The sequence below is a fragment of the Propithecus coquereli genome, unplaced genomic scaffold (assembly GCF_000956105.1).
Source record: "Propithecus coquereli isolate 6110/MARCELLA unplaced genomic scaffold, Pcoq_1.0 Scaffold146, whole genome shotgun sequence".
NCBI lineage: Eukaryota > Metazoa > Chordata > Mammalia > Primates > Indriidae > Propithecus > Propithecus coquereli.
The window spans coordinates 3,104,123-3,127,271 of NW_012138969.1; the positions used below are offsets into that span (position 1 = coordinate 3,104,123).

The 23,149-nt window shown below is 41.8% G+C and overlaps 1 protein-coding gene across 1 annotated transcript in view; it reads right to left on the bottom strand.

Moving 5' to 3' along the window:
• The window catches only part of LAMC1 (laminin, gamma 1 (formerly LAMB2)), a 168,785-nt gene that overhangs the window by 51,850 nt on the left and 93,786 nt on the right, over positions 1-23,149 (bottom strand). The window contains exons 2-13 of the mRNA XM_012639965.1: positions 14,555-14,859; positions 10,613-10,743; positions 8,349-8,515; positions 5,513-5,701; positions 4,586-4,703; positions 4,110-4,208; positions 3,883-4,019; positions 3,347-3,469; positions 3,067-3,256; positions 2,652-2,764; positions 789-1,010; positions 482-670 (exon numbers count right to left, since the gene is read on the bottom strand). Coding sequence (XP_012495419.1) covers positions 482-670; positions 789-1,010; positions 2,652-2,764; positions 3,067-3,256; positions 3,347-3,469; positions 3,883-4,019; positions 4,110-4,208; positions 4,586-4,703; positions 5,513-5,701; positions 8,349-8,515; positions 10,613-10,743; positions 14,555-14,859 — 1,983 coding nt within the window. The remainder of the gene's footprint in view (positions 1-481; positions 671-788; positions 1,011-2,651; positions 2,765-3,066; positions 3,257-3,346; positions 3,470-3,882; positions 4,020-4,109; positions 4,209-4,585; positions 4,704-5,512; positions 5,702-8,348; positions 8,516-10,612; positions 10,744-14,554; positions 14,860-23,149) is intronic.

Here is a 23,149-nt window from a genome sequence, read left to right on the forward strand (position 1 = left end):
TGCCACTTTATATAAAGAATCCCAGGACAGCCCCACAAACTAAAACTTAAGCTGTGGTTCTCATCTTATGAGAGAGAATATGCTACAGTGATCATTGTGTCTTTGGAGCCAGGCTGCCTGGGTTGAAATCCCAGCTCAACCGATGTCTAGCCTTGCGGCCTTGAAGAACTGACGTAATGTCCCTGTGCCTCAGTGTTCTTGGGGGTAACATGGGACTAACAGCAGGACTTACCTCCTGAGGATGCATGAGGCAATACACGTAGAGTGCTTAGAACAGTACCTGGCCATAAATACTCGACAGATGTTAGCTATTATTAGTTAACTGATATTCATTTTATGAATCCATAATTGATCATTTCCTATAAACTTTTGCCTATGAAACCCACAAACCAAACAAAAAATCCAAAAAACCCTAAAACCCCTTTCCCCAGGTCTTTTTCTAGGATGGAACACGGAAAGCAGGTGGAAACAGCAGACTTACCAGTGGTGCCAGTAGGACAGTTGGTGCACACCACCTCCTTTGTTTTGGGGACGACAGCACAACTTGAGCCCCCGGGACATGGACAGGGTTGGCAATCAGAGGAGGTGCCCATGGTTGAATCTCCATAGTAACCATCACTACACTTCTCACAGTGGGGGCCAGCTGTGTTGTCTCTGCAGTTACAAACACCTATTTGCAGAGCGAGTGTGAGAAAACAGGCAAGGGTATAAACAGATGAGACAATGAGCATTTCCTACTCAACTGCAAAAGAGAAGTTAGGTCCAGCGACTGCCAAAGATCACCTCACCTGTCTCAGGGTCACAGGTCTCACTGTGTCCATTGCAAGTACAAAGCACACATGGACTGTATGGTCCAAGACTCGGAGTTTCTCTTCTGTAACCTGAGAGGCACATCTCACAAAACTGCCCTCCATATCCCACTGGACAGGTACAGGACTCCACCCAAGTTGCAGGGACCCCAGGCCCAGGCCGAGCACTTGCCAGGGTGACATCATCCAAATATCCAGCACCTGTGTATGGCATGGAAAAGAGATGCACTGAACTGGCTCCTGTTTTCCAAAATCTTGTGAAAAGCTAACAACGCTAAAAAGTAGCCAGACCCAAAATTCCAGAGAAAACCAGCCATTAGCTTAATTCATCCATTGGAGAAGGTAATAAGAAAATAACATTTAGAACAATCATGTGGTACTGGGTGCTAGGTATCTGGAGCAGTGGTATAGCAAACTTGTATTTTTATAAACACACACACACACACACACACACACACACACACACACACACACACATGGATCTGTCAGATTTTACTGTTCTCCCGGTCTCCAACATGAAAATGAAAAGTGCTGGACATTCATTTGGGGCAAGAAGAGATATGGATAAGAGTGTGGGGGGAAAGAAGAGTTTAAGTCTGTAGCCACTCAGCAGTGTTTTTGTTCTTTTGCCACACTAGGCACTGACTAGAGTTCAAGGATGAGAAAGAAGGGAAAACACCCGTCAAAAGGTAATACTCAGATTATATTGTTTTGCCCTCCATAAAACAGCAAAAACAACTAAGTCCCAAAAGCCAGGACTACTTTAAGTCTTCCCTTCCTAAAAAAGACTCTTTCTTTAATCTTGTGCCTACTCTAAAATTATAGTCTTTTTTCCTTCCCTATAGCCAAACTTCTTAAAAGAATATTCTTTGTTTCTTTACCTTCAAATTACCTTTTAAAGCACTGCAATCTAACTTCAGTTTCAATTCTTAAAAAAGAAAAACCTCACCAACGCCTCCTTGATCACCCCATCTAAAACCCAATGGTGCTATTTTCCTAAACCTTTTAATTGTTTTTCTTCCTTAAAATTCTTTTTCTTCCTTGGGTCTCAGGACATGGACCTTAACTATGTTTCCAGGATTCCATCCTCTTTCTCTTTCTATATCTCCTATTATATTTCCAAGTTAAAAAATCATTGCGCATATGTTGACAACTTTCTAAATCTAGATCTCTAGTCCTGATCTCTTCCTGAGCCCCAGATCCGTATTTCCAACTACTTATAAGACGTGTTCGTCTGGACATTCACGCAGGCCTCTCCAAAGTCAACACATGCCAGCTGCTGATGCCACTCCAATGCCATGCCAACACTCTGACGTCACCTCCCCAAACTGCTGTAACTTAAAAAGTTCCTCATTTTAAAAATTTTTTAAAGGAAAATAATTTTAAAGGAATATTTCTAAAAGCCTTGTTCACCTAAAATTATAACAAATGTTCATTCAATAATTTATCATTTTTAATAATTAAGCCAGTGGTTCAAAGGGCTTGATAATTATATAGCAGTAAATAAAAACAAATGAAGATTAAGCAACTTGAGCCAGTAGAATTAGGCTTTTTAGAAAATCTATTTATATACAATGTAACCTCAATTAGCTTATTAATTATAAAATAATACTATTTACTAATGGTAGGCAAATTTTCCCCAGGTCCTTAAAAGCAGTTAAAAAATACGTTGTTTTTTATATATAATTAGTGCATAATGTGGTAGTTTACACATTTCTCCATGTTATAGCATTTAGTATTTATAGTATTATAGTATTTAGAGAGAGAAACTTCTGCATTGTGACAGATCCTTCTACCTAATAATCTTCTTAAACAACTCTCCTAAATTATATCACAACTTACTTCTCTCACTGTATGTCCCACGGATCTTGATAGAGGTCAAGTTGTTTAGGAGCTTCTGAAATTCAAAAGGGGTAAGGGTAGGTCTCCAAGGGTAATCTGTTGCTTCATGGAGCCTGGAGAGAAAGAAAGGGCCACATTAACCTCTGTCAGGATAATTCTGGGTGTTGGGAAAACACTTCTTATTCACTAATGCCACCAACAATGCAATGCTCTAATCAAATCAAAAATGAGACTGTTGATTTGATAATACCATTGGAAAAGGTAAAAGTAAACAAAGGAAGACTCCCTTTTACAATGTCACCATGATAACCCAGCAGTTTTCTTTCACATATACCTGGAGGCCAGATAAGCTTAGATAAAAAAACCACTTTCACAATGCTGGTCAAGTCTGATTTTACAAAGAAGGCTATCTTACCTGAAGACATACTTCACAGTGGTCTCACTGGGATAGGAATTGCCCTGAGCGATCAAGGGCACGGACACTCTTAAGCCAGCCCCCTCAAGCACAAGGTCTTCTGCAGAGAGGCGAGTGTCTCGCCTGTCCACTCGAAAGGAGAAGGAGAGGTTCTGACCATAACTCAACACCTGCTTGCCCAAGAACTTTGCTGAAATGCAGACACATGGTGGGCAAGAATGTGAGAATGAGACTAAATGGAAGCACACAATAAGTCAAACTGCTTCCTAGACTGACTTACCAGGAGCAACGAAGTACCTAGGAAAGTAGCTATCTGAGATCACCGTGATATCTTGCCTCTCAGAGGACCACTCGAGAGATGCTTCAGAGCCATCCCTCTGTTCCACACGCCACCCATCCTCATCTGCACGCAGAGAATGGAAACACAAGCACTGTTACAGTGTAAACATCCTGAATTCAGGTCCTCTACATACCATGAAAATGTGAAGACCGCACACCTTGTATATAGAAAGTCACCAATAAAATTTTTGAATAAATGAATCCTACAACAGTATCTATATATGCTATACCCTTCAAGCTATATTTTACTTTGTTATTATTTATATAACATTGTATTCACTATTCATTATGGTAAATTCTAAAACCATAAAAATGTGTTCATTAAATGAAAAGGCCAAATAAAATTACGCATATTAAATACCAAGAAGTAGTGCCACCATCAAAAAGCCCTCAAAGAGCTTCTGATTTTTTAAAAATATATATATTGTAAATGTAGTCCCACAGTTCTAGGGGGTTGGGGGATGAGGTCTAAATTACCAATCTGAAAGGTAGAGGAGATAGAATAAACACTGTAGCCGACGGCATTTGTACAGACAGAAGAATGCCCAAAGCAGAAGCAGGGTGTGCAACCCCTAGGATTAGATGACTCCAGATTAAAATATCCAGGTTTGCATCTAGAAAAGATTAAGACACAAGCAGTTACTCTTTTTCACTTGAAATGTGGTAACAGAGAAAACTATACAGCTAGAGAAAGAATGAGCTACCTCTCACAATTGAAGCCTTCGACATTGTCTTTGCAAACGCATCTTCCTGTTTCAACATTACATTCATCTATGCTGCCAGAGGGGTTACAAGAGCATGGCCTATTCGATGGGAAATGGAATAAAACAGAGAAGAGAAGAGAGAAAAGAAATTCCACTCAAGCTTTTGTTTCACATGCTGATTTTTAAAAACAAATACATACAGAACAATACATACATACATACATACATACATACAATGAATCCTAAAGTCATTTTTATATTTGGATTTGGTTTCAGTCTAAGATACTCATCCTGTTTAGATACTAAACCTCTGCTTACTCTCTATACAAACCAAACCCCTCATGGCTCATTATTACAGCTAGTCTTGAATCTTGCTGACAATTGTTACAGGAAAAATGTTCACATTGCTGCCTATAAGCCATAAATTGACTGTATATAATCTATAAACTGTTCTTCTGGTTTTGAAAACATTTTACCTGCATCCTGCCTCAGTGAGAGAATGGAATCGAGGCTGGCAACGGTCACACTTGTCCCCCATTACTCCCGGCTTACAGCTGCACCTGCCGTAACTGTCACACTGTGTGCTCAGAGAACCTGAAATTTAAAGAGCTCAACGTCAACCACAGATCCAGCCAGATGTGAAAGTAAAACTAATATGTTGAAGGCAGACAGTTGGTACCTAAATGCGATGCCTGAGAACCAATATGTAATCTCTAGATGGTCACAGAGAGAATAAGGATCAAATTTAAAATCACAACTCTCTCAAAATCAAGCCCTTTTAAGCCATGATATTTTAACTTTACAGACACACTCTAAGATGAATCTTCTCATCGATGTTGAAAAACACAAATCATTCTGCACCCACAGTACACTGCACACAGGACCAGTCCTCCTCTGTGGGCCAGCACAGCTCCTAAAGCCCATGTCTAGAATCTATGTACAGACGGGCCTGAACAATAAAGGTCAAACTCTTGAAAAGCAGGATCGACTGGACTCGGTGCTGTGCATCTCTGGACACACGCTGACATACTGAGGATGGTTCCGCCCTCTACGAAGATTAGACTAAACAAAATCATTAACAAGGAAGAACTCACAAAACAGTTAACCTTTTACAGTCAAAGTTCACATGGTCTCTATGATCCGGTTGCCAATTATTTACAGAACCATTACTCAGCAGCCCCACCCCCCACTTTCACATACACCAGAAAAGCATCTGGAAGTTCAACTTTGTTAAAGAGAGTGGAGGTGTGAGGCAGATCCGGAATCATTTATGTTACAACACCGTACACACCTCCACACATGGCTGTGCAAATGCCAGGAAATAAAGCTTTATTTTCTGGCAGGGGCCGGGGGGGTACAGGAAAGTCTTATTTTATCTTTCAGTCCATTTTCCTGTCACTTACCAACAGGACTGCAGTGGCACGGAGAGCAGGCTTCATTGTTCCCAAGGCGGAAGAAGTTCTCCCGGCACCTCTCACAGTTGGCGCCATCTGTGTTATCCTGGCAGTTGGTGCAGTGGCCACCATGGCCAGTGGAACGGTATAGTTCAGGGTCAAAGTAGCATTCCTGTGATCGGCCATTACAGTCACAGGCTGTCGGCCAAAATGCACAAGTTATGTCAGATCTGTGTACCTTTAAGAAGAGCATTTTAAAAGGCTCGAAGAAAACCAAACCGTAATAATTTCCCACATCTCTGAGACAGATAGATGGTGGTAGAGTAAGAATGACCAACCAGATACACCGTTCATTAAGAACAAAAAACAATAGTGTGTTAATAAAGGGTTTATACATCCAGATTATCAGTTTACTAAACAATGTTCATCCCTACAAAAAACAGCACCATCATAAAATATTACAAGGAATTCCTGTACTTAGAAAACAATGTGACTCCAGGCAGTTGTTCATATACAAGTAAAAGCCAAGTCAAATGACAATTTTCCTGAATCTTTCTCCTTCATTCGAGTATCAACTCTAAGAACAAGGTGCCATTTTATATGCACACTTCAATTTAACTTAACTTCTTAGACCTGATACGATTCAAATACATTAAGATACTAACTTTCAAAGTGCCAGATTACTTGCATGTCCAGACTGGGATAACCTGAGAAACATGGGTTAAAATTAATGCCTCTGTAGACAGAAGAAGAATTAAAGGGAAATCTAGATCTTCCAGATCCATCCTTCCACTTGGGAGCCACAGTTCCAACTGGGTCATCTGTTAAGTGACTATATTCCCTACCGGGCACAACCATATTTTAAGAACAAGTATCTGTAGTCACAGAAATTCTTTACTATATTTATACTAAGATGATTTTCTCAGAATTATTGATTCTGCCCCAAATATAGACAGTATCTTGAGCACTAAATAAAAATTAAGATTATATGGGTTCAGACAGAGCAGGACATGTTATTTTTTTTAAAATATTTGAATATATGTATTTTCTTTTGTTTTTTTCTCCCTTATGATCAGTTCTTTTATAGTACACTATTATAATAAAAACTTTTTAAAAAACTTGAGTCACTGGCACCAAAAATTAGAGTTTTGTCAAGCTAGTTGTATAGCTCCCTTTCCCTTCTTCATCAGCTACTTCTCCTCCCTCAAGCTGCCCCAGATTACCCCTAAATCCTCCCAGCTCAGCCCACCTGAGTGGTCTGACCTGAGACTATGGAGCAGAACAATCCCCACGTCCACACTGTTCCAACCCACAGCTTAAAGCAGACGTTGCGCCTCCCTCCTTGAGCGAAGGCAGCTGTAATTTTCTTTTCCCCAGCCCCAGCAACTTGACAATAATGTGGTATCGCCACAACAGGTGGAAACTTCACTCTTTGAGGCGACACAGAGCTGAAAGGACCAAGGAGAAAATCAAATTGACTTGGTCCCTCATCAAAGTCCTTCCGCTACAGCACCCAGGTCATTTGCTAGTGGTAAGCTGGCAATGTTTGTTTTTTTAGTAATTTCCTGGATAGACTCACAATATGACATCATTAAGCAGAATACTGTTCAAGCACGCATGTCTATTTAGATGCCATGTCTTAGGAGTATGTCGTCTTTTTTCTTTTATCAGCCTTTATCATACAGCTTCTAACACTGGATATTACACTTCAGTAATGGAATTAAAGAAGCTCAATCGAGTGCTTCCGAATGCTAGAGGAGGCTGTAAATTTTTTTGCAAATCTAGGATTTGTTGAGGGAAAGAAAAAATGAGTAAGAAAATCTGCTCATGCGATGCGCACCATCCGGGGGATGGACACGCTTGAAGCTCGGACTTGGGAGGAGCGGGGCGGCAAGGGCAACGTATAACCTAAACATCTGTACCCCCATAATATGCTGAAATTAAAAAAAAAAAAAAAAGAAAAAAAGAAAATCTGCTCTAGGCAGCTCAATGAAAACAGTTATGAATAAAGATATCGGTCCCTTCTCAAGGTTTCTGCCAATAATTTCTGCAAGTTCACAGTGTCTGCTTTCTTATTCCCTTTATTTCCAAGAGAAAGCAATAAAGAATATTTGTAAGGACATAAGCAACTTATGGCTGCTTTGAAAGTTTTATTGTTAAGCCCTTGGCAAATCATGATTACCTGGTTCCTTTCTCCTGAGATTTATCTGTTCAGAATAAACCATGGCCTTATGAAGGGATAAATATTGTATTGCCTTTTTCGTTTTACCCTTTTCTAGAAATACTAGGACCTAATCTTCCTCCCAAAGTCACCCGCCTCTCCATGGAGAGGTGGGAAAATTCCCCTCATTGCACGCTTTAATAACATAAAGGAAGAATAATTTTGAGAAACAATTTTTTGAATGGCAGTCTTAGCCTGGAACTCATCGTACTCGACACACATTAACCAATGACCTTGGCTGCCTGAGTAAATGAGTAGGAAGAAGATTTTAAAGGGCAACAAAGACAAGACTACAGAAACCATATTTTAGAGTAGGCTGCACTGGCCCAGTATTTGAATCTACACAGATTTCCAAACCTTGAAGATGCTGCTCTCACGCTGGCATGTATGTTCATGAAGGAAACACAAAAGCAGCACAGTTTACCTTTACAGCCAATTGCCTTCATCTCTGATCTTTCTCTGACATACATGCAGTTTACTGTTTTACTCTCTCAAACTATGCAAAAAAGCATGGCCTTTCGGAGCTTTCTTTTCAAGGAGGAATAAAGGAAGGCACCCATTCCTTTCTGTCACCCTCGGAAGTCCTTAGGACAACAGAGCAGACCGAGGCCAAGGGGCACTCACGCAGGCATTCGCTGGCACTTTCAGCCGTTGCCCTTCTCCATGGCCGGTCATTGAAGAAAGGAAGACACTTTTCACAGTCTACTCCGTACGTATTATGTTTGCAATTACACACCAGCTTGTCGTATTCGTTCTTCATACACTCGCTTGCATGTCCGTTACATTTACACCTGGGGAGAGAAGAGACACTCCACAGAACGGAACTGCTGCAAAGTCCCAGGACCGCATGCAGAAAAACTACGTACGCAGAGAACTAAAAACAACCTAGGAACATTTTTGAGTTTTACCATTCAGAAGTGTGAACTCAGCAACTGAGCAAGCTTAAGTAATGGCTGTTTGAATTTTCAGGGATGAAGAAAAATTAAATAAACAAAAAGGTAGCTTTATTTAACAAAGGATGGGGTATCAGCCAGACATGAGAAGAAAGTCCCTGATAATTTCTGAGGATATCTATAGGATCAATTCCTGGAGACAAACGTGTGTCAAGAGGCAGCACAGTGTGGTGGTTTAGGAAAGTGTGTACTCTGAAGCCAGGCTGCCTAGATTTGAAACCCTTCCCTGTCACTTACCAGTGTACCCCAACCTCTGTGCCTCCCCTGTAAAACAGGAATGATGATAATGCAAATTTCATAGGGTTATTGGGAAGACCAAGGGGTTGCTTTATTTATGTGCTCAGGATTGCACCGGCACGTAAGTCAATAAATTCCAGCAATTACCTGCCGTAATGTTACAGTATTCTAACCTACAGGTGGTGAGACACATTAGATACCTCACCACCATATGGACATCTAGTAGTCAGGTTATGTGGGGCAAGAAACCCTGAAGGAGTCTCCCCAGGTGCAGGTATGACCGTGAACTAAGGACACATGGAAATTCCCACGGACACTAATGTGCACGGTGGAGCCCTGACGTTTCTCTCACTTGCGTCCTTAAAGACAGCAATGCCCATTTCACGGCTTCCACCACCTGTTTAATACTACACCTCACCAGCTCAGAATCACCTACAGTGTGTCGGGATGAGTCCCAAAGTTAGATCTCCAGCTCTCACCTGTCTCCCAAGCTCTTATCTTTGCTGCATAAACTTAGATATCCCCTGTCTACAACCTCATTCATCATCTCCCCCAAATTAGCTCATCTTCTTTATTTTGTTAATGGTACCACCATTCTCCTGATCATTAAACCTTACAATCACCTTTGACTAAAGCTCTGAGAACTCTTCCTTCACAATAGAATGCACCTATATGTCCCTCTCCGTTCTGTTGTCACCAACTAACGTCAGAGTTTTGCTGCCTAACACGTGGACTGCAGAGCACCATAACAGGAATATAAATTCTCTTACTTGTACTCTACTTTCACCCTGCTTACACATTAATTCTCCTAATCTATGTTTTGATATCATAGCCCTACTCCAAAAATGTTGCCTGATTTCTCATTAAAGTTCCCATCAACTTTCACTGAGCATCAATCCCATACCGAAAACAATACATGTAAAAATAATTTTTCTGCTCTTGAGACCTCAAAGTCTAATAGGGGAGGTAAGTCCAAGATTTTTAGCCTGTTGTCTAAGGTCTCTGGCCACCAAACTATCTTTCGAATTTACAACTCTACAAATTCATACAGAGATTTTCCTTAGGTCAACTAGGTTTATACTCTCCCATCTCTAAACTTTTGTTCATGACATGCCCGTCCTCTTGCACCCAACCCAGACATCCTCCTTCTTTATTCAAATCCTACCTATTCTTCAAGAACCAGCTCAGATCCCATCTGCTTCTCTAGCCTGATAATTCTGTATCATTCTTAGTATGCAGCATCTTTTCTACTGCTGCTTGATCTTTTTATTTATAACATGTGACTATACTAGTATTTTAATTTTCACATACTCACACATCGACTGCCCCATTCGTTTGTAAGATCCAAGACAGTCAGGGCTTCTCAGAAGGAGCTCAGTCTTACCCTCCCTCGGTAACTTCACGGCTTTGCAGTTAAACGGTCAATAAGAATTCACTAAGTGTGTTGATTTGACAGTTTTGGAAAACCTAATTGCTTAGTTTCCAGAATAAGGAGAAGATCCGACAAGAGAAATATTCTAGCTTTTAGCCTATCTTTCCAGATATACATTCTCACTCACTAAGGACTGCCGCTCCTGCCCTCAGTAAAGAAAACAACAGTATTAACAATAGTATTAATACAGTTGTAAACAACGTGCTACACTCACTTCCACAACAAAGCTCCAATCACTTTTCAGGCTGATTCAACAGTTTACTTACCTGCCCCCCACAGCAAAATCCGAGATAGCATAGTAATAGGACTTGAGAACTTTGGGGTCATTAAACACTTCATCTCCAAAAGTGTTCAGGCGATTGAGAGTCACTCTGATGTCAGTGGCAGTTACCCATTCCTGTCAGGAAGCAGAAACAGAGAAGCAGAGGGACTGAAGATGAGAGACATAACGTGACAAAATGTTCTAGTTAACGTATCCTTTAACTTATGTCCTCTTCTAGCACTAAATCTATTATGATATTCAATGATTTCTTTAATTTCCTAATGTTCTTCTCCTCTTTAACTCTTCCCTTCTTCGATCTAAGTTGTTACTTTACTACTCAGAGTCTCAGAAGCAAGAATAATACTAGTTTCTTCAAAGGTGGTTGAGAGGCTTAAACGACACATACAATGCCTCGCATATGTTAGGTCCCCAGCACACACATCCTGTCTCTCCGCCCTGCACCCACACCCACATCCAGCCGGAAAACCAGCCCAGAGCTCCTGAAGCAGCATACTTGCATTAGACACGCTGGTCTTGGCTATTCTGCACCATCTCTCCCCGCAGACCCACCACCGACAGATCTGGGGGAGATACCCGCGTACACTGGCCTGAACCAATCAGCTGTAGTCTGTGTTTGTCTGGACCCTTCCCAAATATCACCTTGTCTGTGACGTCTTCCCTGGCCACCCCATCTAAAATTGCTACCCTCCCCCCGCTCCCTATTTCCCTTTCCTGCTTTTTGTCTGTTTCCACACACACCTGTGCCTCCCCCATCACGAAGAAGCACCCGTGAGGGTAGGAAATTCTTGTCTGTTTCGTCCACTGTGGTTTCTGCAGGGTTTCCTCTATAGTAGGTGTGCAAATAGTATTTGCTGAGTGAATGGATGAATTTGAAGAAACCACAACTGATCAAGCTGGTAGGTATATCGTGATGGCAGAGGACAAGAATGGGAGTTGTACACTTTTTCCCCAGGTTTTATGAGATCTAAGCCCTTACAATAAATGCCCTTTCATGGAGCTAATTTTAGCCAGATGATTACACGTGTGGTAGGTTGTTGTAATAATGATCCCAGTGAATCATGTCTGCCGGAGTCCACACCCTGAGCAGGCCCTTTCCATGCCGACTCTAGGCTTGGGCTGTGATGGGTTTTCACCAAGGGACATCAACAAACGTGACACATGCAGAGGCCTGGTAAGTGCTTGTGCACAGGGACTCGCCCTCTTGGAATACTTCTGCCATCACATGAAGAAGCCTGGCCCAGCCTCCCGAGGACGGAAGACCACAGGCAGAGAGCTGACCTGCCAGGTGAGTGAGCCCAGGCTAACACGGAATCGTGAGAAGTAAGAGCCACAGTTTAAACCATTAAGTACTGGGGTGGTGTATTACACACAACTACTCACAGATACTGTTTCCACTTTAAGTCTTTCCTAGTGACTGCACATCAGAATCACCTTCAGAGACTAAAGCAACGGCACAGGTACAGACGTCTGTGTTTTCAGAAGGCTCCACCCAAGACCGGGAGGCACATCCCTGATTAAGAACCACTGCCTTAAACCATGCCAAACACCTGGCACATAGAACAACATGGAGGGCTCATAAAAGCTGATCTTCATGCAGCCTCCAAGTATAATTAGAAAGGAGAAGAGACGATGATTTCACTGTATCCAAACTTGTAACTCCAATAACAACTCCCACTCAAGGCCACAACGGTAGGAATCTTTTAGTCGTCTGTGAATAGCTAATCATATCTGTTTTTAATGATTATTATATCTTCTATAGGCTTCATCTTTATCGCAGCTATCCTTGAATAAAAGCTTCTTAGAGGCTGAAGCTAAGCCATTTTTTTCATAATGGGCATCTTAAGAAGGACAGAACATGGAGCTAGATTTTTTTTGAATCCCAGTTCTGCCACTTAAAACTGTGTGATTTGGGGCAAGTGATATTCTTTCTGGGCCTCTGATTTCTCATCTATAAATGTAGATAATAAAAGTATCTACCTTACAAAGTTACTGTGAGGATTAAAAGAGTTACTATATCTAAAGGGCTTAAAACAGTGCTTGCCACATTACAGCACACTATAGTAAAGACAATAATAAATGCTAGTTATTACTATTATAGATCAATACATTACTCATATATAGTGAAACCAGGAACGGTCTCCACCCCCATGTGGGAGATTGCAGCTTCTGGAAGGAGGCCAAGGGAGCAATGGGAAGAGAGGACGCCAGCCTCTCTACTGTATCTCCTCATTGTCAGATCAGCTAAAAGTCAAATCAGCTCAACCTCCTTGGCAACTGGACATCAGAGCCAGAGCTCTTATATCCAGAGACACCTAATTAATGTTACTGCATAATGAAACCAACTGACCAAATCTACGCAGCAATCTCATTACTATCTACAGCATAAGGAGCAGCAAACATCAGAATTCTTACAGATGGGGAAACTGCTCAAGCCAGGCTGACCAGGTATACAGTTAGCAAAGGTGCCAGAAAACTACAGTTACAAATTTGTATCACTGCTCTTTTCTACTGACTATCCTATTGCCTCTCCAGGACAGGAAAATATAATACAATAATTTGCTGCAGGAAGAAACAAGACTGGCAAATGCTTGCTGGCTGACCAATTTAAAGAGTATTTGTATTAATAGATCACCTCTCCCTTGGGGCATTCATCTTCTGCTTCTTCCCCTATCAAAATCAGCTATTCTTTATGCCATTTATTTTGAACATGGCTTTATCTCCATTACAAGAAACACGTTTCTGAAAGGCCGTGGCAAACATACTCATTGCTCCCCATAACCTCGGAGTTCACTGAGTGCTTTCACATTCGTGACCTCCCGGCAACCTACAGAAATACAATGGAAGCTGGGAAACAGACCCAGAGATAAGTATATTCCCATCATTTGCCTCTGTTTAAAACCATACAACCAAATTAGAAAAAGAGTCCTTGAACATAATAATAAATTCCAGAGAGAAAGAATAAGAAGATACAAAAGTAGAAAGCCCAGAAGAATGGGGGACTTCCTATGTAGAAATCACAACAGCTTTTCATAAAATGAACGTAACATTCAAAAACCCGCATCCAGTCTTCTTTGTCTCAATCAGTACAGGCCATCCCCATTTAGACGCTGACTTCAGCCACATGACAGAGCGTCTCCAATTCTGTGTTAATGTGCTGAGTGTGGCATGAGGCTCACCAGTTTTTCCATAGGAAAAGTTCACACAAATCAGCAATACATAAAAATTCTACATTATGGTGTATATGGAATATGCATATAGAATTCATGAGAAAAAGGAAATCTTTAATTCTTTCTATTGTTAAACAAGTAATGGTTTCTATCATGATACTTAAGCACAATATCATGGGTACCTAAATTAGTATAACACACATCGTTTCAGGCGATGAGGAGTCTTCATAAATGATTGGCAACAGTGCCAGACAAACCCAGCCAAAATTTCCTTGTGTAATAATGAGGGAAGTTGGCATTCTCAAATATCTTGCTTCAATTGTTCCCACTTACTTATTTTAAAAATACTTTTATTTTGTCAAATCAAAGAAGAGGTAAGAAAATGGGATAGATTAGGTCAAAACATCCTCTTCAAAAAGTCAGAAGCAAAATGTTTCAACCTCAAGTAAAAAGACTAAAGTTAAAATCATTCAACTTTTTAAAAAAATGTGTAAAGTTTACATCCCAGGATATATTTGCAAGTGTGTAAGAAATTAAGAACGAACATCAACCAGGCAGTAGGAACAAAATTACTTTCCTTCACCTTGTAATAGCACATAGGAGAGCAGAACAAAATCCAGCTGTCGTGTTGCTGAAGTAGATTCTGTTCCGATCTCTCACCTCCAAAGTGGGACTCCAGCCCCTCTGCAATAATCCTCCCGCATCTAGTACGTGGCAAAACTAACTAATTGGCTCTGAGCCAACCAGTGAGAGCCTACCTGCAGCACAGGGCTGTTGTCAAAGTTGTAGGCGCTGGGCCTTCCTTCTAGGGTGGAAAAGGCCACGTTGCCCCCTGTAAGGGGAGAAATGTCACTGAATTCATCAGTGCACAAGGCCTGCTGCTCGTCCCCGCCTGTCCTGATGAAGCCGCGGTTTGCCTTCGAGTAGGTGTTCTCGCAGGATCCGCTGTAGTACTGGTAAGGAATCCAGGGCCCGTCCTCCCTCGTGCGCTTGTAAATGGCAAAGCTTTCCGGGCGGCTGGTATGGAACTTGAGGCGTACATAGGTGATGTCAAAAGCTTTTCCTGTGGGAAAAACATGTCGAAATTCGTAAGTCATACGTATGAAGCAAAGAAACCCCCTCTTTTCCCAGTTTGGTGTGGAACTTAACAAAGAGGATACAAATCACCCTGTACACATTGGACTAAGATGACTCCAGAACACACAACATATTGATTATGTCCAAAAGACTATTCTAAAACTGGAAACAGTACGTACTTTTCCATAAAATGACAAATTACAGCTGGGTTCATAAGTTGGCTCACAAAGGTCTGCTCATGACATGCATTGTTGAAACTTTGTTTGCAATGAAAACCAGTAGCATATATTAATACTATACTTATACTATTAAATAAAACAAAAAATTTAATAAAAAGCACTTTTATTCTTAATGCAGGTAATTTAGCAAAAGCTTAATTAAAAGATACAAAAGCAAATATATGCCGACTTTCCGAATGGGTCTTCTTCTGGGCACTTTGAAGACTTTTAAAAACCTCACTCTTTATTAACTGTAATGTTACTCTTGATGCAGGAAGAATATTACCAGTACTGTTCTTTCACTTATCTACCAGGTTAAGAAACAGAAATTTGAGAAAGGGAGAAGGACATGTTTGAGAGATGGAATAGAGAGCAGAACAGGAAAGAAGAAAAAAAATCTCCTTCAGTAGCCAGACAACGAGATGGAAAAAAAAACAAAATAAGGAGAAAGGTTTAAAGAGGTTATGTCCCAGTATGTCCACAATAGAATATATAAGAAATGAGAGCTCTGATCAGGGAAGAAAAGGGAGGACTCAATGGGCTATCGTCTCTCTGAAAGAAGAGTCGCTGGGTCAGACATTTCCCTGCAATCACCAGAGTACGGTCTTATGGTCAGGATGGCTTGGTTGCCAGCCAACATGTCTTCAGGAAGGTAAAAGTAATAATGCGCATCTGTTTTTAAGCACCATTCATTCACACACTGGGTCTTTCTATCTCTGACAAAATGTATACTTGCTACCTCTGTGTTATAATGAAGATCACAGTTTGGTCAGCAAGTATTTTTTGGGACACTACATACTCAGTCCTATGTTATATACGTTGGGGGACAGGCTGCGTTAGACATAAGGGGTCTTCAAAAGCTTACAGCCCTCCCCTCCCCCGCCAAGTGAATTAACTCCTCAGGAAGAACCTACCTAACCCTCTCCTACAAAACCCACAAAACAGGAATTCCTGCACTCTCAGAAGTGTGGAGGAGAGACTTCTGCCACTCTCCCTGTTCCTTGCACCCATTCATGCCTAAGAGACAAGGAGACAAGGAGTGATTACTCACGTGTGGCCTGGACTCCCCTTAGCCACCTCTCTGGCTGGCTGCCTGCCCGAGTCCCCCATCCTCTCCTGCACTCTCAATATAAGACGGTAGCTCTGCCTTTGTGTGGGCTGGGGCCGGCTGCTCTCCTGCTGCAGATCTGGGACTGAGTAGGTGAGGTCATCTCAGGGAGGAAGGGCAGAAAGTCCATGTAAGCTGTGTCCAGGCTACATTCCTCAACCCATTCTTCAACTGGATATGAGGAACCATATCAGGCTATTTCTCAAATGGTCTAGATCTTAGAAAAGGTTTAATTAATTCTCCCCTATATACATGAAACATACTCATACATATATGATCTTAAACAAAAAGCCATGTGGCATGGTATTTCCCAGGACTGGGCACTTGGAGACCGGGGTTCAGGCCCTGGCACCTTCATTTACTAGCTATATGATTTCTGCTCCACAAGTTTCTCCTCTGTGAAAATGCAAATAATCTCTGCCCCACCGAACTCAAGAGCTGTTGGAAGGTGAAACCGAGATCTGCACATACTTGATTAATTGTAAAACTCTACCTACAAATATAAGGCATTATTATAATAAAGTTTATCAAAAAAAATTCCTGAACTAGGATCCTGGATATGTTCACGCATAAGGGTCTGACTGTACCAGGGACTGCCTGGTACAGTTGCCAAAGGATATTACATTAATACAGATCCTCTACCTAGGGTGCAGTACATTTTGCCTGGACAGAGGTCACACATGTGGTTTACACACCTCCTGTTAAAAGAATGAAAGTTTAACCTGTATCTCTTGATTGTGTCAAAAATGTCAAGACCACCTTTGAATGAGGGTGGGGTTATAGTACAGTATCTGTGGCATTCCAGAAACTCGCTATCTAAGACATTCCAGAATGGTAAACAATTTGATTTTACTCAGGAGTAGGTGGCTTGGGATGTTCAAAGGCTTACTCACTAATCTGTGGATTACAGATCACCCTTGCTTTTCTACTTTCTCTACCTTTCTGACATCTCATTGTTCTTTAGTAGCCCAACCTGCAGCAGACTGGACCAAAGCAGAGAAGGTAAAATGGACCAGATCATCCTGTGTTCTAAACCAACATCTGTACTACAAAGCCACCCTCTGACAGAAACAGGCATATGTGGCCACTCCCCTTGAAGCCACATATGCAGAGCCATGGGTGACAAAAATGTCCAGAAAGCAATTTTGCTATAATATAATTAAACTCTGAAGCAGCCTACTTTCCGGTGCTGGTCTGGCCTTGCTGGCACCAAGCCTCATTTTCAGAGCTGCATTTCTCATTCTAACCTAAAGCCACAGTTGGAAGAGGCACAGGAGCTCTGCGGCGGTCTGTACAGAGGCTCACATACCTCCTCAGGGCAAGACAGCCACGTGCGCTGCCTCAGAGCGGCAGCCAGCCCCACAGTGGATACAGGCAATTGCGATTCTATGCGATGATTCTATGCCAGGGGAAAGGCATCACGTTTGGGGAACATGGAGGAGGGTCACCTAACCCAGATTTGCAAGGCCAAGAAATGCTTCCTAGAGGAAGTGGCATCTAAATCCAAGACCTGAGGAATGCTTAGAATTAGCTAAGCAAGCAGGGACGAGTTGTCCAGGCAGACGAAACAGCATGTATGCAAGCCCAGAGAACACAGAGGAGTGATCGCTACAGGAGTCAGAGTTGCACAGGACAGCTAGAACGGAGACGGTGGCTGGAGATGAGGTAAACAGAGTCAAGCATGCCAGGCCTGAGGTCATGGGAAGAGCAACTTCAACTCAGGGGCAATGGCCAGCCACTGAAGCGTCTACACCAGGAAACACATGATCAGACCTGATTTTTAGAAAGACCACTCTGCCCACAGTGTGGAGGTTAGGCTGGAGGGGACAGGACTGAAGGTGGGGCGGTTAAGAAGATGCAGCAGTAACCCAGGTGAGCTGAAAGAGGCTGAACTAAGAACACGGAATGGCAGGATGGAGGGAAATCACTGGATCTGAGTGAAGCGCGGGAAGCCGGCATCAGTGGTAACTGGGAACTGGTAGAGTATGTGTGGGGGACTGGAGCCACTTTTGAAGGAGCCCTCTGCTTGTACCCTGTTGGCATGCTAATTCATGGTCAAGGATTCTTTTTCTCATTCCATGAGGTGGAATGACTGGGTGTAATTCAGCTTTCTAGTTTAAAAACAGCCCAGTGCAGAGTAGTACCATCCACTGAAATGAGAGGAGAAGCAGTTAAGCAGCACTGGAGGCAGAGGCAGGATGAGGAGACGAGTTCAACCGCAGATACACTAGTTGTGAGGTGTCTGCAGGTCATCTAGACAAGAGGAAATGTCTGATGTCTGTAGGGAGCTGGATGTTAGCAGCCTGAAGGGCCGAGAGAGAGCCCCGCGTTAGACACATCTGGGATTCGTTAGCATGTGGGTGGATGTGGAAGATTTGGGTACGGTTGAGACCAATGAGACAAGCGTGCTGTGTGAGAACAGACTGACCTTTGAGAGCACCCTGAGGAGCACCAACCTCTGAAGCACACCCAGAGCAAGACAAGACGACAAAGGAGGCTGTGAAGGGGCAGCCGGGGAGGAGGGGAAGTAAGAGTACAAATGCCACAGAAGCCAAGACAAGAAGGTTCTGAGGAGGGAAGAATCAATGGTGTTAAAATCTGCTGGCAGAGTCAAGTTAGATAACGACCAAGAAGTGTCCATCAGCTTTGAGCCACAAAGAGGTCACTGCTGCACTGAAAGCAGTTCCAGGGGCAAGATCACAGTGGCTGGAATGGAGGACGGGCGGCAGGCAGACACAGGCAACCTGCTATGACATCTGGCTCAAGGGGAGGAGGAGGAGAAGATGATACTTGGGGGAGATATAGGGCCAGGGAAATATTTCATTTTTCCTTTTCATTTTTCAGATAGGAGAGATGACCGTGTATTAAATGCTGCTGTGCTCAAGTCAGGAGAGAGGGAAAGGCTGAAAATACAGGCTGGGAAACAAGAATGGGATTCAGGATTGGTTGAGAGACTGACTCTACACAGGAGGAAACCTGCCTCCCTGCTTTCTGTCTGGGTGCAAATGCGAGTGACTTTGTGGGTTTTAAGGGACAGAAGTTGAAAGAGGTCTGATGACTTTTTTTTTTCTGTGTAGTGAAAATCAAGGGTACTTGAAAGGGTTAGGGGCAGAGCCAGTGAGGAATGTGGCTGAGGAATATTCAAAGAGTGTAGAAACTTTCTAGCAGCCACTGTAGAGACCAGCACAGAGGCTGACTGGAGAGAAGCAGGCTCGCCGGGCAGAGACAGGCTGCTGAGGAGAGGGCGAGAGGGCAGGAGGCCGTGACTTTGCACGACACCTCCGTGGAGGTAAAGTTTTCTATGGCAGCAGTCAGCACCCCCTTTACCAGTGTCATAAAAGGACAAGACAAGGGGACTGCAGTTTTTCAAGGAATTTTGAATCTAGTCTGGATAAACAAGGAAGCAAATACAGAAAATGGAATGGAGGGGTCAAGGCATGAGGTGTCTCTCATGTAACCATGGATAATCAAGAACTAAGGAGCTTTTTATCCCATTAAACAGCTACAACTGAGAGCTACCATGTCCTCTCTCTTACCATACTTCCCTAACTCTTCATCTGTCCATCCTACTCCTTTCACAGTTAACAAAGAAAGAAGACCCAGTTAATTGGCAGACGAATAGAAAACAGGACCAGGGCTTCTGATTTCCAGTCCAGTGACACTAGTGTATTGCTATCGTGCTGCGGGAGCAAGCAATAGCAGACAGTACGACTTTAAGGTAAAGCAGCCAAGCCAAACGATTAAGGAAATCCGTAAGTACAGTCCTGAATATATTCCAGCAACTATACAACTAGAACATCTTCCACTGCTCACCTCACGTTCATGCACATGACGACTAACCATGGATATACACACCATCAAGAAAATATTTAGCTTCTGAATGTTCTACTGCCTCTCTCCCTCCCCCTGCCACATTCCTTCCATAAACAACAAGAAAAAATCCTCAAGTGCAGATGTTTAGAATGAAGCACACAAAATTAACCAACACTTCCTGCTCTGAATCCTGCAGTCCATGCTGGCTGAGGGAACGAGCAGAGGGGAGGGGGCCACCTCGACAATGAGAATCCTGCCTTTGTTCACGCAGGGCCAAGCCAAGGAATTCTGTTTAAGCCTCCTACGTGGTGAAGTATTTCTAATTTCTCTGAGTAGGGGAGAAACTCTTCCTGTCTTAGAACTGGATTCAAGTACTGAATGCTATGGAACATAAATGCTCCTCTGTTATGTGCAGCTCAGAAGAATTCCATGAGGATCTTGTGAAACAACCCCCCTTACAGATCAGTAATGAATGACAATGGCCACACAGAATTTCCTAAAATTTCAAAATGCCCTTCCATAGCTTGAATTATAATAGAAGAAGAAACTAGTTCATTCTAACGTATCAACTCAGGAGTCACTGGTTCACTATTGTTCTGATGGGCTCACTCTTGGAAACCAGAAAACGTAAATGTTCTTCTTGAAGCCAGCCTTGACCTTAGGAATATAAAACTTTAATAAAGTCGTAGCACAAAATTGATTAGAGATGGGTGTGTTTAGGCTACTAAATGGGATTCTCCAAACAGTTAACACAAACAGTAGTCACAGAAAGCAACTATTTGAAAACGTTTTCAATTTTGTTAGCATAACTGCTGGCTGAAACAAGAGTTCCCAGGACAACATGTCCAGCTGCATACCAGCTGTTATTGTTCCACCTCAGCGGACAGATTGCACAAATAGAGCCTTACCAATTAAGACGACCCAGAGCCAAGTTAATGCCGAATGTGGGATCCTCAAGCAGACACAGACGGGTGATCAGAAAGCGCAAAGAGGAACAGCTGAGCACATGCAGTATATGTTGAAGTGATCTGAGGACATTGGAGTCATTCCAGCTGCTGAAACACTCAGTCCCGATTGCCTGCTGAAGGGCTAATTTCTATTGACTAAAACTCATCTTCACAACAGTTTGTTTTAAAAAACTGATTATCCTGTTCCTTTCCCCTAAACTTCAGTACTCCTTTTTCATGGCCTCTCCCTTGTCAATCAGCCAGATGACAACAGTACAAGGGGACAATCCCACAGAAAGTACATTTAAATCAGCACAACTTACAAATGGGGACAAGTAACGTTTATAGCTTTGTATAAAACAGTAATGCTTCACTAAATTTATTACAACAAATGCAAAAAAACTTACAATTTGAGAAAGCAACCCTTTTAAAAGAATGAACAAAAGGCTTCAATAGTCCTGTTTTCCAAGCACATGCAATAAGCACTTCCTATTACACTTGTGCCATTGTTAATGACGGAAAGAAATGGCTCAGATGAGCAGAGCTGGAACATGGAGTCTCAAGTCTTTGCTGCCACAACAAAATATAACACAGCACATGGACAAAAGAGAAGTAAAGGTAACCATTTTAGAATTTTGTTTAAAGCTAATACAATTCTATACTAAAGGCTATTTATAAAATAATAGTATGGCTATGACTATGAAGCTAAGAAGAAAACAAAGTTTTCAAACAGATGGTATGATTTAGGGGAGATACAACCATAATCTGTTATGGAAACTGAATTTTTCCATAAAGTATCAAATTTAAAGTTTAAGCCAAAGAAGACAATTCTACTCTTTCCCTATCATCCCCAAAATACCACTTGGTGCTATCACTTAACAAGACCACGGCACTAACCTAGTGTAGCAGTCCTCCAAAAATAAAATCTTTCCGTTTGCATTGCCCAACTCCAATATCCAAAAATGCCACACGCTCTTCAGCAAACTGAAGGGCCAAAACTGATTTGATTAAATACGGTAATTAAATATGAGATCATAGACGGCCATTATGTGAACAGAGACTGAATTCTTAACTAAACACTAGATTGTCAAACATTCTTGGTGGGCGATTTTATATAGGTTCGAATCACTGTTAAAGGATACAGACATTTTCCACTATTAAAACATAAATGTATCCTAATCTGTATATCTGCCACTTTATTTGATATCTTCACCAAAAGAGAAAAGATTCCCAAGTGAAATTCCAAGCCAAGAACTGGGGAACATGCCTTCTTAACCCAAACCTCATGCTTACAAGACTCAATACCAGCCGTAATTCAGGCTAGTAGGTCACAGGTATGCCTGAAGTCTTCGAGCTGGGCTAAAGGAATGAGACCAGCATCTACTCCCACTCAACCAATCTGAGACAAAAAAAATCCACTTACTCTGCTGAGCAAAGTTCCAAGTACAGGGAATGGACTGACGTGGGATTTAATGGAGTCACATAAAGAAAGTAAACAGGTTAATTATAACACTAAAGAATTAAGTAAAAAGGCAATGAAATATAAGCTATATAAATAAAACTCATTTTAAAAATGTACAATTGTTAAGATATGAAAAAGAAAAAGATACCATAATTTTATGGGAAGCTCTATCTTGTTCTGGGATGTTCACATACTATTGAGAACTGGCTATAGTTTGGCTTTCATCTGTAATAGAAGGGTGAAGAATAGTAAAGGAATAGTGAGAAGGCAACAATCTGATTGGAAGAAAGAATGGCTAATATCTAGTCATAGTGGTTTAATAAGAGATGAAGATCAATGCTAATAATCCCCCACACACACAGTCACAAAAAGTTAACCAATAGTATACTTTTGTTTTCTCAACAATTCTAATTTGTTAAGTGAATTTATATGAAAGTCCACTGTGACAAGCTAGTGCAAATATTCTAATCCTTCATTTTGGTAGAATGCCTTTTACTCTGTGGTTTAATTCCTAATAAACTTGGCCCCTAATTCTCCTAGATAATGTACTATTTGCATCTGTCCTCAAAACAAGAAATTAACTACAAACACCATCAGATATCTTAAACACTAAAATGGCTTTCTCAGTTTTCACATTTGCTTAATTTCTTACCACCGGCACTCATTAGGTCAAGGTTAATAGCCATGACTGGTCTTGATAATTGCTCAAGTCCAAATTCTTCCATTCA